At 45.6% G+C, this 21,925-nt stretch overlaps 1 protein-coding gene across 1 annotated transcript in view; it reads left to right on the top strand.

Annotated features, from left to right (window-relative positions):
- The window catches only part of LOC137622251 (uncharacterized), an 80,371-nt gene that overhangs the window by 18,075 nt on the left and 40,371 nt on the right, over nt 1-21,925 (top strand). The window contains exon 2 of the mRNA XM_068352768.1: nt 18,426-18,612. Within this exon, the coding sequence (XP_068208869.1) occupies nt 18,426-18,612 (187 nt within the window). The remainder of the gene's footprint in view (nt 1-18,425; nt 18,613-21,925) is intronic.

Raw genomic sequence — 21,925 nt, 5'->3', positions numbered from 1 at the left:
CTCGGTGGTGGATGAAGATCTCGCTGTAAGCCCAGCTTAAGATGGAGACCAGAGAGAGTCGGAGCATGCCTTTTGGTAGAGTCTGACCATCATGAGGGCTCTCAACGGGTCTCTGGAACCAGAGACGACCTCGCAAGAAGGCAAACATATGGTCCTAGACCGTGTCAAAGGCACCCTAAAGCCTCCAAAGACCAGTGCAGCTTTGCCCTGGTACCGGGGGTTAAAGGGTGTTCGAAGTAAGATCACCTCCCAGCTTTCAACCCTCTCTAAGTCTTACCGCTCAACCTCATCCATCAAACTCGGGTGTCAACCAGAGGAAGTATTATGAAATCCTGAAACGAAGGGATGCGGTGGCCGAGAGATTCCACCAGCAGGTCCCTAACGCTGAGATCGCTAGGTTCTGAAACTCCTCCCTGGAGGGTTTCTTCCTCTTCGAGCCAAGGGACGTTGTGCAGATTGCGGAGAGGTGGAGGAAGTCCAACACGGCCTCCCTCCTTGTAGGGCCCTGACATCAGAGCGCTACAGACCTCCAGCCCTTCCAAAGACCAGCCAAACGAAACCATCATCAGATTAAACAGCAGCGAATACAAATACGAAGGTGTCTTAAAAGCCCTTTTCTGTCAAGGACCGGAAAGGCAATAAGTCCAATCATTAAGGAAAACATCAAAGAGGTGGCGGCAAGAACTGCAAACGCTAGTATAGGACAAGGTGGATGCAGCTCGGAGCTGAACCTTGGACGATCTCCGTGATTTGATCAGGGTATCGCGTCCCGTTTTTCTCATCTTTCCCTCAACTGACCAAGAATCCAGTGCTTGTGAGCTCCTTTGCAAAGGGTCAGGCCCATGTTAGAGAAGGGCACTCTCCAGAAGGTCCTTGATGGCTCCCCTGGCTTCTTCAGTCGACTCTTTCTTGTGTTAAAAGCGTCTGGAGCTTGCAGACCGGTCATTGATCTCTCAGCTCTGAATAAGTTTGTCGAACAGACTTTGTTCAGCATGGAGACGGCAGACACGGTCAGACTAGCAATCCACAGGACTTCATGTGTACACTGGATCTAAAAGACGCATACTTCCAGATCCCAACCCATCTGTCTTCTAGGAAGTATCTGAGATTCAACATCGACAACAAAATATACTGTAGCAGTTCAAGATGCTGTGTTTCGGCCTTTCCACAGCATCTCAGATCTTCACAAGAGTGTTTGCCCTAGTGTCATTCTAGGCTCACAGGCTCGGCATCCGTCTCCGTTACCTGGATGACTAGCTGATCCTAGCAGATTTGGTGGCAACCCTTCTTCAGCACCAAGACAATTGTAAATCTCGAGAAGTCTTCCCTGTTTCCCACACAAAGACTGGTATACAGTACCTGGGCGTATTAGTCACCAAACTATGCAAATCCTTCCCATCAGTCGAGAGGATAGCAAAGCTGAGGAGAGTCACAAGGCCTTTCCTCAAACGAGAAGAACTGCCAGCTCAGAAGTGGCTGTCTCCTCGGCCACTTATCATCCTTGGCCCATCTAGTTCCCAATGGTTGCCTCAGGATTTGATTTCTCCAGTGGTGTCTGAAGTGTCCAACTGGAATCAGGCCTTTGATTCCCCAGACACTCTGATTCCCATGAAATCAGAGGAAAAGACGGACCTCGCATGGTGGCTGGCAGACAAGAATCTGCTGAAGGCTGTCGATCTTCTCACCCCTCCTCCGGATTTGATGCTGTTTTCAGACGCATCATAAGAAGGGTGGGGGCCCACATCCTGCACTACACGATCTTAGGCCTTTGGTCAGAGTACGAATAGTACCTTCACATAAGTCTCCTAGAGATGAAGGCCATATTTCTGGCCCTTCAAGAGTTCCACCAGTTCCTGGTGGGTCACTCAGTGGTGGTGATGAGTGAAAAAACAAGGAGGTACTTTTTCGCAGCCCCTATCCCATATAGCAGTAGAGATACTGAGACGGGCAGAAGTCCTCTTGGTCTCACTATCAGCTCACTCCATTCCAGGCAAGAGGAATGTGCTCACCAACAACCTGAGCAGAGAATCTCGGATAGTGACTACCGAATGGTCTTTGGATCATCTAGTAGCTAACAAAGTCCTGACCTTGTGGCGTTCTCCAACTGTGGACCTGATCGCAACGGCCTTGAGCTTCAGAGTCCCGTTGTGCTGCTGCCCAGTCTCAAATCCAAAGGCTTTCTGGCAAGATGCATTCCTACAACGGTGGGTCAACATCGATGCATACGCATTTCCACCGTTTTGTCTGATGAGAAGAGTACTCAACAAGACCAGAACAAAGACCCTCATAGCTCTGCTATGGCATCACGCAGAATGTTCCCAGACCTGCTGCTCCTCATGGAGTCACGAAGAGAACTTCCTCCACGACACAATCTACTTGGACAACCACATGTCAACATCTACCATAAGGCAGTAGCTTCACTACGTCTTCACACCTGGAGACTATCCAGCATCTCCTCACTCAGAGAGGATTTTCGCAACTAAGTTGCAAAAAGGATGTCTGGATACCTGCCAAGGTCATCAGCTTCAGTCTACCAGTCAAAGTGGAACGTCTTCTGTGGTTGCTATTGTGGAAAGGGTCTCGATCCACTCGATGCCACTATTCCAGCAATAGGGGAGTTTCTTGTGTATTTGCAGGAAGAAATGCGCCTTACAGTTTCAGCGGTTAAAAGCTATTGCTCAGCCTTAAGTCTTGCTTTTAAACTGAAAGGAGTGGACAGTTCCTCATCTCTTAGAACTTTCCCTCCTCAAAATAAGTAGTGAACTTACCTGCCCTCAGTCGGAAATGAGACCTCCCCCATGGAACGGGATTCGAATTCTGTCCCTAAAAAGACCCCCGTATGAACCATTACGCCAGGCAACAGATCGCCACCTGACTTGGAAGACGGTGTTCCTGCTTGCCTTGGCCACAGCCAAACGAGTTAGCGAACTTCATGGTCTCTCTTATGACGTCGCCCATTATAGGGGATGGGGAGAGGGGAGCTTCAGCTTCGTCCCTGAGTTTGTTGCAAATTCTTCTTCACCCAAGGGGTTAACTACTGTACTGTAATTGTTCAGTGGCTACTTTCCTCTTGGCAAGGGTAGAAAAGAGACTTCAGTTATGGTAAGCAGCTCTTCTAGGAGAAGGACACTCCAAAATCAAACCATTGTTCTGTAGTCTTGGGTAGTGCCATAGCCTCTGTACCATAGTCTTCCTCTGTCTTGAGTTAGAGTTTTCTTGCTTGAGGGTACACTCTGGCATACTTCTATCTAGTTTCTCTTCCTTTTGTTTTGTTAAAGTTTTTATAGTTTTTATAGGAAATATTTATTTGTTGTTACTATACTTAAAATATTTTATTTCTCTTTATTTCCTTTCCTCACTGGGCTATTTTCCCTGTTGGGGTCCCTGAGCTTATATATAGCATCCTAATTTTCCAACTACGATTGTAGCTTAGCATTTAATAATAATGTTAATAATAAAGACTCAGAATCCGGGGGTTTCGTATCCTAGATTCGAATCTTTCCGGATAACGAGTCTCTGCTCTGTAACTGACGACCCAGATCAACTGTTACTATGCCCAATAAGGTGTTTGAGGCGCTACCTCAAGAGAACAGCAGCAGCTTAGCCAAAAATGCCCTCTCTCTCCGTTAGCACGGGCAGAAACATGAGGAGGGTCACGGAGAACAGAATCTCTCCATGGATTTGCAGGGTCATTGACCTTGCCCTGAATCCCAATCCTCCTCCAGCACGTCGTCCCAGAGCTCATGATGTCGGGCATAGCTATGTCCCTGGCCTTCAAAAAGAACTACTCTGTGATGCAGGTATTGCAAGCGGGTGTGTGGAAACGCCAAACAACGTTCATCACCTACTACCTGCAAGACGTGACACACAGGAACCTCGATACGTTTTCTATCAGTCCTATAGTGGCTGCACAACAGCTGGTTTAGTATCTCAAGCTCATTATTGGACAAGTAGTTGAAGGTAAAGGGCATTGGTTACTCAGGTTTTAGTCTGAGTGAATGAAAAGTAATGTCTTGCTCTTCTCCTTTCTTCATCCTCCCCTCTCTTGGGGTAATCACCATCCTGGATCCTCTGCACAAGCTGACCTCAAACCTCTGCAGGTAAACCATTGCTCCCTTGTGTAACATAGTATTGCTCCAATACTGTTGCGTCCCTATACCCTGGCAAGGTGGTATTGGGAATGTCTCGGTCTCTTCGTTTATTTCCTACAAGACTCGGAATAACTTTTACCGTGACAGTCACATCGTTAGTATATCACCACACACAGCTTTTGTAGGCCGCAGACCATGCTTAGCAGGTTTAGCGAGGTGTTAGGGTCTTCTTATTTATGCACGAAACCCTGTACAATAGGGAGTACCCCGGGTAAGGCCAAAAGCCAGATTGGCAGGGACATCCACCCTCCTAATGGGTGAGTCACCCCTATAAATAGCATTGGTTTGTATTCCAGTTATTGAACAAATGTCAAATTTTAAGGTAATTTGTATTTTTCCTAACAATACAATCCTTAGCTATTTATACATACTTGCCCAACAACCCTGTCCCCCGTCGAAGTCCTACCTCCAAGAAAAGTTATGTTCAGTCACAGGTGTGTGGGTGAGGTGTGTAGCTAGCAATCCCCCCTACCCACTACTAACTAGCAGATGTGTAGTTAACCCTCACTAAATTCTAATGGCTCGTCCTTTCAGCATCAGCGAAAGCAATACCTCTATAAATAGCTAAGGTTTTTCAATATTAAACTTACCCGATAATCATGTAGCTGTCAACTCCGTTGCCCGACAGAATTCTACGGAAGGGATACGCCAGCGATCGCTATACAAGAGGGGGGTGTACTCACAAGCGCCACCTGTGGCCAGGTACTGCAGTACTTCTTGTTGACACCACTTCAATTTTTCCTCTGTCGTGCTTCCGGCAAGACGTTCATGGATACGCTTATAATTTTGGAGTCTTGTTCACGGTTTTTGGTGAAGTATTGCTCTAAGATTTCAGCTTTCGCTATTCAGGAAGTTTTATTATTAGCTTAGCTAGCTTTTGGAATTAATTTGATTAATTATGGTGACGAAGAGAGTATGAACTCTCTTTCACCTTTAAATGGCCGACCCTTCCCTTAGACGGAAGTGTTGGTGTCTAAGAGAGTATAGACTCTCTTTCTTAATTTTGCTCACAAAAGTTATAGATTTAATTTATATCTCTCCGCCATTTATAGGCCTCTTCGATTAACTTCCTTTTTTATAAAATTATTAAATTAATTTTTATATTTGTTTATATTCGACCTTTCCTAATAGTAGGCGGTCTTTTCTTGTACCGAAGTTAATTAACATTGAGCCCGTCATTTCGGTTTTACCTGTTAACATATTATGCTATTTTAATGTTTTTGAAAGAATTTCTTTGATAGTCTCGTACTGTTTCAAAGTTGAACTAACGTTTTGTTTTGTCTCTGCAGTTGTTGACGTTCAGAACGTTCAACTTGCGCTCTATCGTTACGATAGAGAGAGAATTTTCACGGTGTCACGTTGCAGTAAGAGTAAACCGTTTATAACGTTTTGTTCATTCTTTCTTAGCTTAATGGTTTTAATTCTAATAAAGGAACTTTTTATTTGGGAAATCTTTCAGTTTTTTTCCTTTAACAATAATATGTTTTAACGAGTATATATGATTGGGCTCTTCTCTCAGGTTCTAAGTCAAGAGAGAGAGAGAGAGAGAGAGAGATAGAGACGGAGGGAGAGAGAGCTGGATAAACGTTTCGTTCAAGCGAGTAACGTTGTTATCGTTTTTGCTCTTCTCCCTAGTCTCTTTAGGGGAAGAAGGTAAACGTTTCTAGAGTTTATTCTTGTTCTCAAGCTTTATGCGGTGAGAGATTTTAAACGTAGTTTATTTGATCTAGTGTTTAGTCTCTTTCCAGCCACTGAATTATTTATCTTTCATTAGATTTTTCTGTTACATTGTAATTCTGTTTTCGCAATTACTAACTTTTAAAGAAGGATAGAATTGCGTGTTTCAGGTACAAACCACTTAAAGTTTCGAGTTCAGTGAAATAAGTGCAAACAGAAATTCAAAAGTGATAAGTGATTAGCGCAAAGTGTGTCAGTGTTGTGCGTGAGGGTACTTCTTGCGTGCCAGTCGTCCTCCCAGTCCGGGACCTCTTGCAAGCTCCCAAGCCCAGGGGAGAAGCAATGTCGAAGGGCAAAAGGGTTCGGCAGGCCTTGATCGGCGCACAGAAGTATCCTCGGTGGTTGCGGGCGTGTCTTACAGAGACCGTCACTCCCACCCGCAGACAATTGAGCCCTTATTTTACTCGTCTGCAGAAGAAATTTCGGGGAGATAACGCTGGACTCAGGTCTCAAGACCTCTTAAACGTAAAGTCCAGACCTCTAGAGTTCAACAACCCGGATGCAGTCATTGGGTTAGCTCTGACTGCAGTCATCAGGTGACTGCACACCTCCTAAGAGAGGTAAGGTGATGCCGCAACAGACCTCATCTTCTGTTAAGGCTTTGCCTCAGCAGACCTTAGCGTCTGCCGACCCCAAGATGACTTTGCTGCAGTCCATGCAGTCACAGCTTGCGGTCTTAATGCGTGAGTGTCAGGCTGAGAAGGTTACACCTCCTCCTGCGATCGCTCCGCCTCACCGCAGTCCAGTCTGCCAGGCGTACGATGTTGAGGTTCCTCAGGATACCTTACCGCGTACTGAGTTGCCAGTTACCAGCGGTGTGCAGCAACCTCCGCCTTCCTTAAGGCAACCTCAGCAATGGGAGCAGGAATCTTATGCCTTACTTCCTCCGCTTCCGTTTGCGGTTCCACCAGCGAGGCAACAATCTCTTGAGGTACGACAACCCAACCCTCCTCAAGGCAAGAGCCTCAACTCCTTAGGCTAGCACCTCAGGAACCTCAACTCGCGAGACAAGAACTGCGTTCTGCGCAGCCGCTACCTCAACTCTCGCAGCTCACACCTCAGGAACCTTAACTCGTTCCTCAGGAACTTGCTACTGCGCATCCGCAACCCTTACAGCAAGCGCAACTCTTGAGGCAGCAACCTCATGCTATGAGTCAGCCACCTCAACGCATGCATCTGCCACTTTCTCCTCAACTTGAGCCTCTTCCCATTCAACTTGGGAATAACAAATGACAATAATAACACCTCATTACTTTCATAACTTGCATTTGTAATCATATACATGTATGCCTACACAAACATTATGATAATGGAGGTTATTTGTATTACTTATATAAAAATATATATGTATTCCTTGCAATATATTTTTAACAAAATCGCAAAATATGGCAAAATATCTTCAAAACAAAAATGAATCATGAGTTATGAATGTAAGGTAAATATTATGTTGATATTAAACCCCATGCAAGCATGCATGAAGTAATGCAGTGTTGCCAACAGGGCGAGTTTCCCTTTCCTGAGGTGAAGTAGATTATAGTACATTTAGTGTAGCTTAATTCTACGATTATCATGCCGGCTATCAAATTCATCAACAAAATAGTCTAAATCAATTCCCTCGGCACGTGCACTTTCAATGGACGGTAATGCGATATTACTCACTCTAGCACTGGTCATGGAATTTCTGAGAAATGTTACACGCCATGCAACACGCTCTGCTTACCTTACAGCATGCTCTACATACAGCATGCTCTGCATACAGCATGCTCTGCATACAGCATGCTCTGCATACAACATGCTCTGCATACCTTACCGCATGCTCTGCATACAGCATGCTCTGCATACAGCATGCTCTACATACAGCATGCTCTGCATACAGCATGCTCTGCATACAGCATGCTCTGCATACAGCATGCTCTGCATACAGCATGCTCTGCATACAGCATGCTCTGCATACAGCATGCTCTACATACAGCATGCTCTGCATACAGCATGCTCTGCATACAACATGCTCTGCATACCTTACCGCATGCTTCTCAGTCATACATCTTTGGTTGTTGCCAACTCACTAGACTGTCAAGCAGTTTCATAACGTTGCCTTCTAGTCTGCTGCTTTTGCACCAGTGAAACCCTCACTGAGAGAACTTAGCTTTTCTCGGATATGGTCCCTGTAGATGAGAAAGTGCTTTTCTCCCTCCTTCTGATATTCCCTTGAGGACTCTGTCATTTGGAGAGGAGCCTTTAGCTGCGTAGCCTCCTATGGACTTTTATTTAAGCATAACATGCTTCCAGGGAAGGTAATGGTTCCACTTCAGTCGCTAACCCCGTCTGTTACCACACCTGCTCCCATAGACCTTGAGCTGTGTTGCAAGACATGCAGTCCAAGCTTAGTCCTTGTTAGAGGATTTTTTGTTTACGGAGTCAGTGTGTCACTGGGAAGACGTTCAACAACCAGCAGAAGTGACTTGTTGTGACGCAGTGCGGCAACCTCAGCAACCCGATAAGGAGTTGTCTGTACGACCCAGACAGTCTAGACAGATTCGGGTTGTCACTGTACTTCCTCGCTTCCCCATGGTTGACAGTTCACAGACTGTGCAGCAGTACCATGATCTTATGTCCGGCTCCGTCAGACGACTGGCTTTTAAGAGCTCCCACAAGTCGTCGCTGTCTGGAGATTCTCAGATGGACTATGGATCTGACCAAGGAACTGGGCCTCCTGGTCAATTTTGAGGAGTCTCAGCTTGTCCCATCCCAGACCATTGTCTCCCTGGGTATGGATCTTCAGAGTCGAGCTTTTCGGGCTTTTCCGTCGGCCCCAAGGATCTTCCAAGCCCTAGAATGCATCCAGAGCATGCTGAGAAGGAACCGATGCTCAGTCAGGTAGTGGATGAGTCTAACAGGGACACTTTCATCGCTGGCCCTGTTCATCGTGTTAGGGAGACTCCACCTCCCCCCCTTCAGTATCATCTAGCTGCTCACTGGATAAAGGACATGACGCTAGAGACGGTCTCAGTTCCTGTTTCCGAAGAGAGGAGGTCTTCTCTCGCGTGGTGTAAGAACAGCTTTCTTCTCAAGGAAGTCTACCTTTGGCTGTTCAGAAACCCGACCGCCGTCTCCTCTCGGACGCATCAGACACGGGCTGGGGTGCGACTTTGGACGGACAGGAATGCTCGGGAACATGGAATCAGGAGCAAAGGACACTTCACATCAATTGCAAGGAGTTGTTGGCGGTTCTTCTGGCCTTGATAACTTCAAGTCCCTCCAGCTTAACAAAGTGGTGGAGGTGGACTCTGACAACACCACAGCCCTGGCTTACATCTTCAAGCAGGGAGGGACTCTTTCGTGAAGTTGTTCTAGATCGCAAGGGACCTCCTCATCTGGTCTAAAGATCGAAAGCTCACGCGGGTAACGAGGTTCATTCAGGGCGGTATGAATGTCATGGCAGATCACCTCAGCCGGAAGGGTCAGGTCATCCCCACAGAGTGGACCCTTCACAAGAATGTTTGCAGCAGACTTTGGGCCCTGTGGGGTCAGCCAACCATAGATCTGTTCGCTACCTCGATAACCTAGAGACTCCTGTTGTATTGTTCTCCGATTCCAGACCCAGCAGCAGTTCACGTGGATGCTTTTCTGCTGGATTGGTTCCATCTCGACCTGTATGCATTCCCGCCGTTCAAGATTGTCAACAGGGTACTTCAGAAGTTCTCCTCTCGCAAAGGGACACGGCTGACGTTGGTTGGCTCCGCTCTGGCCCGCGAGAGAATGGTTCTTAGAGGTACTGCAATGGCTGGTCGACATTCCCAGGACTCTTCCTCTAGGAGTGAACCTTCTACGTCTACCTCACGTAAAGAAGGTACACCCAAACCTCCACGCTCTTCGTCTGACTGCCTTCAGACTTTCGAAAGACTCTCAAGAGCTAGGGGCTTTTCTAAGGAGGCAGCCAGAGCGATTGCCAAAGCAAGGAGAACATCCACTCTCAGAATCTATCAGTCTCAAGGGGAAGTCTTCCGTAGCTGGTACAAGACCAATGCAGTTTCCTCAACCAGTACCACTGTAACCCGGATTGCTGACTTCCTGTTATATCTAAGGAAAGTAAGATCCCTTTCAGCTCCTACGATCAAGGGTTACAGAAGTATGTTGGCAGCGGTTTTCCGCCACAGAGGCTTGGATCTTTCCATCAACAAAGATCTACAGGACCTCCCTATGTCTTTTGAGACCTCAAAGGAACGTCGGTTGTCCACTCCAGGCTGGAATCTAGACGTGGTCCTAAGGTTCCTTATGTCATCAAGATTTGAACCTCTCCAATCAGCCTCTTTTTAGGACCTCACATTAAAAACTCTTTTCCTCGTGTGCTTGACAACAGCTAAAAGAGTAAGTGAGATCCACGCCTTCAGCAGGATCATTGTTTTCACATCTGAAACGGCTACATGTTCCTTGCAGCTCGGTTTTTGCTAAACGAGCTTCCTTCACGTCCTTGGCCTAAGTCGTTCGAGATCCCAAGCCTGTCCAACTTGGTGGGGAATGAACTGGAGAGAGTACTTTGCCCAGTTAGAGCTCTTAGGCACTATCTAAAAAGGTCTTAACCTTTACGAGGACAATCAGAAGCCTTTTGGTGTGCTATCAAGAAACCTTCTTTTTCAATATTAAACTTACCCGATAATCATGTAGCTGTCAACTCCGTTGCCCGACAGAATTCTATGGAGGGATACGCCAGCTATCACAATACTAGAAGGGGGTGTATTTACCAGCGCCACCTGTGGCCAGGTACTCAAGTACTTCTTGTTGACACCTCCTCAATTATTCCTCTGTCGTGCTTCCGGCAAGACGTTCTGGGATACGCTTATGTTCTTGGAGTATTTTCACGACTTTGGTGAAGTATTTCTCTTTGATTTCGGCTGTCGCTTTACTGGAAACTTCTATATTAGCTTAGTTAGCTTTTGGAATTAATTTGATTAATTATGGTGACGAGAGAGTATGAACTCTCGTTCACCTTTCAATGGCCGACCCTTCCCTTAGACGGAAGTGTTGGTGTCTAAGAGAGTATAGACTCTCTTTCTTAATTTTGCTTAACAAAAGTTATAGATTTATTTATATCTCTCCGCCTCTTATAGGCCTCTTCGATTAACTTCCTTTTATTATAAACTCATTAAAATTAATTTTTATATTTGTTTATATTCGACCTTCCTAATAGTAGGCGGTCTTTTACCGAAGTTAATAAACTTTGAGCCCGTCATTTCGGTTTTACCTGTTAACATATTATGCTATTTCCGCCACAGAGTTTGAAAGATTTTCTTTGACAGTCTCGTACTGTTTTCAAAGTTGAACTAACGTTTTGTTTTGTCTCTGCAGTTGTTGACGTTCAGAACGTTCAACTTGCACTCTATCGTTACGATAGAGAAAGAATGTTCACGGTTTCACGTTGCAGTAAGAGTAACTGTGTCTAGCGTTTTGTTCATTCTTTCTTAACTTAATGGTTTTGATCCTAATAAAGGAACTTTTCAGTTTTTTCCTTTAACAATAATATGTTTTAACGATATATATGATTGGGCTCTTCTCTCAGGTTCTAAGTCAAGAGAGAGAGAGAGAGAGAGAGATAGAGACGGAGGGAGAAAGAGGATAAACGTTTCATTCAAGCCTGCCAGGCGTACGAGTAACGTCGTTATCGTTTTTGCTCTTCTCCCTAGTCTCTTTAGGGGAAGAAACTAAACGTTTCTAGAGTGATCTAGTGTTTAGTCTCTTTCCAACCACTGAATTATCTTTCATTAGATTTTTCTGTTACATTGTAATTCTGTTTTCGCAATTACTAACTTTGAGAGAGGATAGAATTGCGTATTTCAGGTACAAACCACTTAAAGTTTCGAGTTCAGTGAAATAAGTGCAAACAGAAATCAAAGTGATAAGTGATTAGTGCGTGAGGGTACTTTTGTGCGCGCCAGTCGTCCTCCCAGTCCGGGACCTCTTGCAAGCTCCCAAGCCCAGGGGAGAAGCAATGTCGAAGGGCATAAGGGTTCAGCAGGCCTTGATCGGCGCACAGAAGTATTCTCGGTGGTTGTGGGCGTGTCTTACCGAGACCGTCACTCCCACCCGCAGACGATTGAGCCCTTATTTTGCTCGTCTGCAGAAGAGATTAGGGGAGAAAATAAAGGCAGAGTAACGCTGGTCTCAGGTCTCAAGACCTCTTAAACGTTAAGTCCAGACCTATGCCAGACGTACGAAGTTAAAGTTCACAACCCGAATGCAGTCATTGGGTTAGCTCTGACTCTCCTCAGTCATCAGTTGATTACACTCCGCCTAAGAAGAGTAAGGTTCTGCCACAACAGATCTCTGCTGTTAAGGCTTTACCTCAGCAGAACTTAGTGTCTGCCGACCCCAAGTTAACTCTACTGCAGTCCATACAGTCACAACTTTCGGTCTTGATGCGTGAGTGTCGGGCTGAGAGTGTTGCGCCTCCGCCTCCGCCTACACTCCCCCCCGCCTATGATCGCTCCACCTGATCACAGTACCACCTGCCAGGCGTACGATGTTGTGATCTCTACTACAGTCCATGCAAGCACAGCTTTCGGACTTGATGCGTGAGTGTCGGGCTGAGAGTGTTGCTCCTCCGCCTCCGCCTACACTCCCTCCACCTACACTCGCTCCGCCTGATCACAGTACCATCTGCCAGGCGTACGATGTTGTGGACTCTACTACAGTCCATGCAAGCACAGCTTTCGGACTTGATGCGTGAGTGTCGGGCTAAGAGTGTTGCTCCTCCGCCTCCGCCTACACTCCCTCCACCTACACTCGCTCCGCCTGATCGCAGTACCACCTGCCAGCAGTTCCACCTGCCAGGCGTACGATGTTGAGCCACGTGCTGAGTTTGCTGTTCCCTGTGGTGTTCAGCCTCCGCCTTCCTTAAGGCAACCTTTACATTGGGATCAGGAGGATTATACCTCTCTTCCTCCGCCTCCACTTGCTGCTCCACCAGTGATGCAACACTCGGTTGAGGTACAACAACCTCTCCCGTCCATGAGTCAGTCTCCTCAGCTCTTGCTGCAGCGAGCTCAACCCTCCACAAGGCAAGCACCACAACACCTTAGCCTTGCGCCTCAGGAGCCTCAGCTTGCGAGACATTTACCTTGTTCTGCGCAGCCTCTTCCTCATCGCGCTCCGCTCACACCACAGGAACTGGAACTTGCTACTCCGCTTCCGCCAAGCGCAACCCTTGGGTTCAACCACTCATGCTAGGAGTCAGCCTCCTCCACCCATGCGCCTTCCTTCTGCTTGTCTTTTATTCAGCCTTTGCAGACTGAGCCTCAGGTGTTCCCTCATCGGAGTCTTGAAGAGGAAACCACAACTATTGTTGTTCCAGCTCGTTCTGACTCTGCTGTTCAGCATACCTTACCTCCATTTTCATACCATGGTTTAAACCCCATGCAAGCATGCATAAAGCACTCTAACACTGGTCATGGAATTTCTGAGAAATGTTAAACGCCATGCACACGCTCTGCTTTCCTTACAGCAGGCTCTGCTTACTACATGCTCAGCATTCAGCATGCTCTGCATACAACATGCTCTGCATACAGCATGCTCTGCATTCAGCATGCTCTGCATACAACATGCTCTACATACAGCATGCTCTGCATACAGCATACTCTGCATACATCATGCTCTGCATACCTTACCGCATGCTTCTCAACACATCTTGGGTTGTTGCCAACTCACTAGACTGTCAAGCAGTTTCATAACGTTGCCTTCTAGTCTGCTGCTTTTGCACCAGTGAACCCTCTCTCAGAGAACTTAGCTTTTCTAGGATAAGGTCCCTGTAGATGAGAAAGTTCTTTTCTCCCTCCTTCTGATATTCCCTTGAGGACTCTGTCATTTGGAGGGAGCCTTTAGCTGCATAACCTCTTATGGACTTTTATTTAAGCATAACATGCTTACAGGGAAGGTAATGGTTCCACTTCAGCCGCTAATCCCGTCTGTTACCACACCTGCTCCCATAGACCTTGAGCTGTGTTGCATGACATGCAGTCCAAGCTTAGTCCTTGTTAGAGGATTTTTTGTTTACGGAGTCAATGTGTCACGGGGAAGACGTTCAACAACCAACAGAAGGGACTTGTTGTGACGCAGTGCGGCAACCTCAGCAACCCATTAAGGAGTTGTCTGTACGACCCAGACATTCTAGACAGATTCGGGTTGTCACTGTACTTCCTCGCTTGCCCATGATTGACAGTTTACAGACTGTGCAGCAGTATCATGATCTTGTGTCCGGCTCCGTCAGACGACTGGCTTTTAAGAGCTCCCACAAGTCGTCGCTGTCTGGAGATTTTCAAATGGACTATGGATCTGACCAAGGAACTGGGCCTCCTGGTCAATTTTGAGGAGTCTCAGCTCGTTCCATCCCAGACCATTGTCTCCTTGGGTATGGATCTTCAGAGTCGAGCTTTTCGGACTTGTCCGTCGGCCCCAAGGATCTTCCAAGCCCTAGAATGCATCCAGAGCATGCTGAGAAGGAACCGATGCTTAGTCAGGCAGTGGATGAGTCTAACAGGGACACTTTCATCGCTGGCCCTGTTCATCGAGTTAGGGAGACTCCACCTCCGCCCCCTTCAGTATCATCTAGCTGCTCACTGGATAAAGGACATGACGCTAGAGACGGGCTCAGTTCCTGTTTCCGAAGAGATGAGGTCTACTCTAACGTGGTGGAAGAACAGCATTCTTCTCAAGGAAGGTCTACCATTGGCTGTTCAGACCCCCGACCACCGTCTCTTCTCGGACGCATCGGACACGGGCTGGGGTGCGACACTGGACGGACAGGAATGCTCGGGAACATGGAATCAGGAGCAAAGGACACTTCACATCTATTGCAAGGAGTTGTTGGCAGTTCATCTGGCCTTGATAAACTTCAAGTCCCTCCAGCTTAACAAGGTGGTGGAGGTGAACTCCGACTACACCACAGCCTTGGCTTACATCTCCAAGCAGGGAGGGACTCATTCGAGGAAGTTGTTCGAGATCGCAAGGGACCTCCTCATTTGGTCAATAGATCGAAAGCTCACGCTGGTAACGAGGCTCATTCAGGGCGATATGAATGTCATGGCAGATCGCCTCAGCCGGAAGGGTCAGGTCTTCCCCACAGAGTGGACCCTTCACAAGAATGTTTGCAGCAGACTTTGGGCCCTGTGGGGTCAGCCAACCATAGATCTATTCGCTACCTCGATGACCAAGAGGCTCCTCTTGTATTGTTCTCCGATTCCAGACCCAGCAGCAGTTCGCGTGGATGCCTTTCTGCTGGATTGGTCCCATCTCGACCTGTATGCATTCCCGCCGTTCAAGATTGTCAACAGGGTACTTCAGAAGTTCGCCTCTCACAAAGGGACACGGCTGACTTTGGTTGCTCCCCTCTGGCCCGCGAGAGAATGGTTCACCGAGGTACTGCAATGGCTGGTCGACGTTCCCAGGACTCTTCCTCCTAGAGTGGACCTTCTGCGTCAACCTCACGTAAAGAAGGTACAACCAAACCTCCACGCTCTTCGTCTGACTGCCTTCAGACTATCGAAAGACTCTCAAGAGCTAGAGGCTTTTCGAAGGAAGCAGCCAGAGCGATTGCCAGAGCAAGGACGACATCCACTCTCAGAGTCTATCAGTCTTAATGGGAAGTCTTCCGAAGCTGGTGCAAGGCCAATGCAGTTTCCTCAACCAGTACCACTGTAACCCAGATTGCTGACTTCCTGTTACATCTAAGGAACGTAAGATCCCTATCAGCTCCTACGATCAAGGGTTACAGAAGTATGTTGGCAGCGGTTTTCCGCCACAGAGGCTTGGATCTTTCCTCCAACAAAGATCTACAGGACCTCCTTAGGTCTTTTGAGACCTCAAAGGAACGTCGGTTGTCCACTCCAGGCTGGAATCTAGACGTGGTCCTAAGGTTCCTAATGTCATCAGGATTTGAACCGCTCCAATCAGCCTCTTTTAAGGACCTCACATTAAAAACTCTTTTCCTCGTGTGCTTAGCAACAGGTAAAAGAGTAAGTGAGATCCACGCCTTCAGCAGGAACATAGGTTTCACATCTGAAACGGCTACATGTTCCTTGCAGCTCGGTTTTTTGGCTAAAAACGAGCTTCCTTCCCGTCCTTGGCCTAAGTCGTTCGAGATCCCAAACCTGTCCAACATGGTGGGGAACGAACTGGAGAGAGTACTTTGCCCAGTTAGAGCTCTTAAGTACTATCTAAGAAGGTCAAAACCATTACGAGGACAATCAGAAGCCTTATGGTGTGCTATCAAGAAGCCTTCTCTACCAATGTCTAAGAACTCAGTTTCTTACTACATCAGGCTTCTGATTAGAGAAGCAAATTCTCATCTGAAGGAAGAAGACCTTGCTTTGCTGAAGGTAAGGACACATGAAGTGAGAGCTGTGGCTACTTCAGTGGCCTTCAAACAGAACCGTTCTCTGCAGAGTGTTATGGATGCAACCTATTGGAGAAGCAAGTCAGTGTTCGCATCATTCTATCTCAAAGATGTCCAGTCTCTTTACGAGTACTGCTACACCCTGGGTCCATTCGTAGCAACGAATGCAGTAGTAGGCGAGGGCTCAGCCACTACATTCCCATAATCCCATAACTTTTTAACCTTTCTCTTGAATACTTTTTATGGGTTGTACGGTCGGCTAAGAAGCCTTCCACATCCTTGTTGATTTGGCGGGTGGTCAATTCTTTCTTGAGAAGCGCCAAGGTTAAAGGTTGTGATGAGGTCCTTTAGTATGGGTTGCAGCCCTGTATACTTTAGCACCTTTGAGTTGATTCAGCCTCCCAAGAGGAACGCTGCGCTCAGTAAGGAAGACGATCTTATTAAAGGCAGAGTAACGGTTCAAGTCGACTTCCTTACCAGGTACTTATTATTTCATTGTTATTGTGGATAACTGATTATATGAAATACGGGATACTTAGCTATCCTTTAGTCTTGTACACTGGTTTTTCACCCACCCCCCTGGGTGTGAATCAGCTACATGATTATCGGGTAAGTTTAATATTGAAAAATGTTATTTTTATTAATAAAATAAATTTTTGAATATACTTACCCGATAATCATGATTTAATCGACCCTCCCTTCCTCCCCATAGAGAACCAGTGGACCGAGGAATAATTGAGGAGGTGTCAACAAGAAGTACTTGAGTACCTGGCCACAGGTGGCGCTGGTAAATACACCCCCTTCTAGTATTGTGATAGCTGGCGTATCCCTCCATAGAATTCTGTCGGGCAACGGAGTTGACAGCTACATGATTATCGGGTAAGTATATTCAAAAATTTATTTTATTAATAAAAATAACATTTTCCAAGTTCTAAGAACTCAGTTTCTTACTATTCAGGCTTCTGATTAGGGAAGCACATTCTCATCTGAAGGAAGAAGACCTTGCTTTGCTGAAGGTAAGGACACATGAAGTAGGAGCTGTGGCTACTTCAGTGGCCTTCAAACAGAGCCATTGTCTGCAGAGTGTTATGGATGCAACCTATTGGAGAAGCAAGTCAGTGTTCGCATCATTCTATCTCAAAGATGTCCAGTCTCTTTACGAGTACTGCTACACCCTGGGACCATTCGTAGCAACGAATGCAGTAGTAGGCGAGGGCTCAGCCACTACATTCCCATAATCCCATAACCTTTTAACCTTTCTCTTGAATACTTTTTATGGGTTGTACGGTCGGCTAAGAAGCCTTCCACATCCTTGTTGATTTGGCGGGTGGTCAATTCTTTCTTGAGAAGCGCCGAGGTTAAAGGTTGTGATGAGGTCCTTTAGTATGGGTTGCAGCCCTTGATACTTCAGCACCTTAGAGTTGTTCAGCCTCCTAAGAGGAACGCTGCGCTCAGTAAGGAAGACGAACTTATTTAAGGCAGAGTAATGGCTCAAGTCGACTTCCTTACCAGGTACTTGTAATTTCATTGTTATTTTGAATAACTGATAATATGAAATACGGGATACTTAGCTTCTTGATATACATGTACACTGGTTTTCACCCACCTCCCTGGGTGTGAATCAGCTACATGATTATCGGGTAAGTTTAATATTGAAAAATGTTATTTTCATTAGTAAAATAAATTTTTGAATATACTTACCCGATAATCATGATTTAATTGACCCACCCTTCCTCCCCATAGAACCAGTGGACCGAGGAAAAATTGAAGTGGTGTCAACAAGAAGTACTGCAGTACCTGGCCACAGGTGGCGCTTGTGAGTACACCCCCCTCTTGTATAGCGATCGCTGGCGTATCCCTTCCGTAGAATTCTGTCGGGCAACGGAGTTGACAGCTACATGATTATCGGGTAAGTATATTCAAAAATTTATTTTACTAATGAAAATAAAATTTTTATCGTTAGGAAAAATACAAATTGGTTTAAGAATGTCTGATGTTATGCACTCAAAATAATCATTAAAAAAATTTCTGATATCCTAAATTGCTAGTTTCAGATACAAACAAGAAATAAATGAATTGATGATCAATTGGAATAGAATTTAAGCTTGTAGTTGCACATAACCTATTTTGACATTTTCATTTGTCATTTACAGGCGAAAATGGTACGATACAAAAATTTTAGAAAACCCAACGGCTCTGGCTCAGCCGCAGATGAAGGGAGAAAAGAACTCCCACCGTCTTCGTGTTTTGAACAATGTTTTCTTGCAGAAGATATGTGACATCTTATCAACAGGAAGACTCTCAGCTTTGTTTGTGGGATATGGTTTAGAAATTTCAAAAGTAAGGATTTTTTCATGACTGTACTGTATGGTAATGGTAGGTAATCATACCATTAAGGAATTTATGTTCTTGCTTAATTGGTCAGTTGAAATATCATCTAGATTTTTATAAGCAGCACAAACTATTGAATTTCAGATGTTAATATACATATCATGTGTGACTTAGCCCAAATAATGTACAGTAGTATTGATATTGGACAATTTTACTTGAGCTCTTCCCTTTATGATTTTATATGTGAAATGAGTTCTTTCCATTTCATTTTTATCCTTTTAATTTTCTTTCTTGAACTTCCATTTGACCTATTTTTTCATCTACCAGCCTTTTCCATGATATCCTGTGCCTCCCTACAAGTTAACCCTCTACCTCTTCCATGCCTACTACTTTTCTGACCAACTCTTCCTCATCGCTTCATATTACATGTCCAAACCATCTCAATCTATGAGTTCTTTATATTCTACTCAAATACAAACTTCAGTCCTTTAATAGGAGCATGACTTCAGTAAAGCTGTAATGGCCGTTTAATATTTCAACTGTCGGTAGTTATAACTACCGACAGGTAGTGGGGAAGTCTGGGACGCCTACCTGTCTGCCATCTAGACACAGACCCTTGACTTTTGCTGCAAGCAGCATACAAGTACTCATGTTACCTCACAAATTTTGGCTGTATTATTATTTTTGCTTTCTCTTTCGTTATTCTTTACTTCTCATATATTTTGTTTATTTCCATATTGCCTAACTTCCCAGGGCTATTATTTTTCTAGTGGGAGCCCTTGGGGTTATAGCATCCTGCTTTTTCAACAGGTGTTGTAGTTTAGCTAGTAATAATAGTAATAATAATCATTATCATTATCATTACCATTATCATTGTCATTATCATCATCATTAGATACGTGTTTGAACAGGCTGTTTTGTTTGGATAAACCTGGGTAAATTGATGGGAAAAAAACAAGGGTATGCAGTTGATTTTGGGATAAGCTGCAAATTTGACATGTTTATGTGCAAATCTGCTTGCAGTCATCCCCTTGCTATGTGTGACTGAACAATGACATCCTGAACCCAAAGAAGTTGATCTTTCTTTGGCATTGCCGGTAATCCGTCAATCGGATACAATTTTTTTTGCCCCTCCCAAGATTTCTAAGTCTGTCCTTGCAGTGTCTTCCCAACTCCTGCTTCTCCCGGGGAAGCGCAAAAGTACGTGAGACCTGCTGGTGTTGTTGCTACTGCTTTTTAAGAGTTCCCTGTGCTCTTTAATTCCATGGGAGCATCCTCGTTGGTTTCCAACACTACGACCCCGAAGAGGGCTGACAAGAAGTGTGTGCGCTCCTCCTCTTGAGTTCTGCCTCTTCCTTTGTCTTGTCTTTATTAGATTCTTTTGATTGGTTGTGGCACTAAATGCAAACCTTTCAGCTCTTTACTATACAGATACATTTCTGCTGGTTAGTGGGTCCAACAGGAGGTAGACCCACCACTCCTCTCAGAAACGCAGTGGCCAACACAAGCCACTTTGCATTTCAGCTCTGAGGAAAACAGACGTCGGTTCTCCTCCGCATTAATTGTGCCCCATACGAGCCTTTAAAATAAGCGTTGGACAAAGATTTGACTATCTAAGAGTCTAGACAGTTTATCGGCTACCATAGCTTCAGTATAGCGAGTTGGCGAGTTTTTGACATCTAGTATATCACTATAGTCCATTTCTTTTAGCGAGGTATATTTGCACCGACTCGCAGCGGTGCCCTTTTAGCTCGGAAAAGTTTCCTGATCGCTGATTGGTTTGAATTATCTTGTCTAACCAATCAGCGATCAGGAAACTTTCCCGAGCCAAAAGGGCACCGCTGCGAGTCGGTGCAAATCTGCCTCGCTAAAAGAAATGGACTATAGTCATTCTAAAGGTCCTCCTAAGCACTAAGGAACAACCTGTCAGTGGCTCAGGTATCAAGACAGGATTCAGCTAACACAGATTTCCTTTACTTTTCACTACTTATTGGAATATACCCACAATTCCTTGGGGGTACAGTACCCTTACCTGTTGGTCCTGTGGTGGCTGTTCAACAGATTATGTTTCCAGCTTAGCTCTCTCAAGGGACAAGAAGCATCTGGTCTAAGGAAGAGGTTTTGAAATAAGCTAAGAATGAAGGGCAGAAGGATTGACCACTTACTCGTCTTTCTTTCTCCTTTCTAGGTGGAGCATTCTAGGCTGCCATGAGCTGGACTGGACATTGGATTGCTTCATAACCAAGCAACTTTCTTTTAAGACAAAATATTATTAGAACTAGAGGGGCACTCAGTAGAGCGCAGATCTCTGCTGCAGCAGCTTATTTCTCAACGTTTTGCTCGCCCCTTGACCTTTGACCTTAACATGTATTAATTGGTGTGGATTTTCATACACTCAAGTTTGAACAAAGTTTGAAGTCTCTGTGACAACGATGTCCAAACTTATGGCTGAATACAGGAATTGGACACTTTGCTTGACTGTGACCTTGACCTTCCAAAATTTAATCATTTCTAGCTTTTTACATAACACTCAATCCCTGCAAATTTCATTACTCTACGACTAAAATTGTGTCCAGGAAGCTGTTCACAAACAAACACATACTCACACAAACAGGGGCGAAAGCATAACCCCTTTCCAACCCTAGACAAAGGGGAGGTGGATAAAATGTATGCAAACTTTTCTTAGAAATGTATGCATTCGGACAACATATCCTATACAAGGAGAAAGGTTCTCTTATGACTGATTACCATTTATTTTAGGAATGGCCTTAACCTAATGCCTCTGCAGTCTCCATGCTTAGACTTAGGAGATTGGCAGGAGTCATCATCTTCATTCCTATGCAAAACCAGGGGCTTTGGCATTTCTCAGGGATATTAAACCAGCCAGAATATGGTTCATAGGGACCTCCTTCTCCCCTCAGAAAGAGTCTTTTTTTAAAGGACAATGTTTTGTATTCTTGTAGGGACAAATGAGAAATTTCGAAAGTAATTCGTAATTTTCCTAGCCATACAAACCTGAGTCTTTTAAGTTACACTTCCTGCTTCAACTCACCCAGCCCCCAACGCTCAAGGCCCAAGGCCCAGGTCAACTCACCCAGCCCCCAACGCTCAAGGCCCAAGGCCCAGGTCAACTTACCCAGCCCCCAACGCTCAAGGCCCAAGGCCCAGGTCAACTCACCCAGCCCCCAACACTAAAGGCCCAAGGCCCAGGTCAACTCACCCAGCCCCCAACGCTCAAGGCCCAGGTCTAATGTCAAAAGTGAGTGCCTTGCTGACTGGAAGGTGGGCGGGGGGGGAGGGGTAGCAAGCTACCCCTTCCCTA

This window comes from Palaemon carinicauda, chromosome 29, assembly GCF_036898095.1.
Source record: "Palaemon carinicauda isolate YSFRI2023 chromosome 29, ASM3689809v2, whole genome shotgun sequence".
NCBI classification, from domain to species: Eukaryota; Metazoa; Arthropoda; class Malacostraca; order Decapoda; family Palaemonidae; genus Palaemon; species Palaemon carinicauda.
The sequence above is the reverse complement of the archived record's forward strand: the minus strand, read 5'-3'. Positions and strand labels throughout refer to the sequence as shown.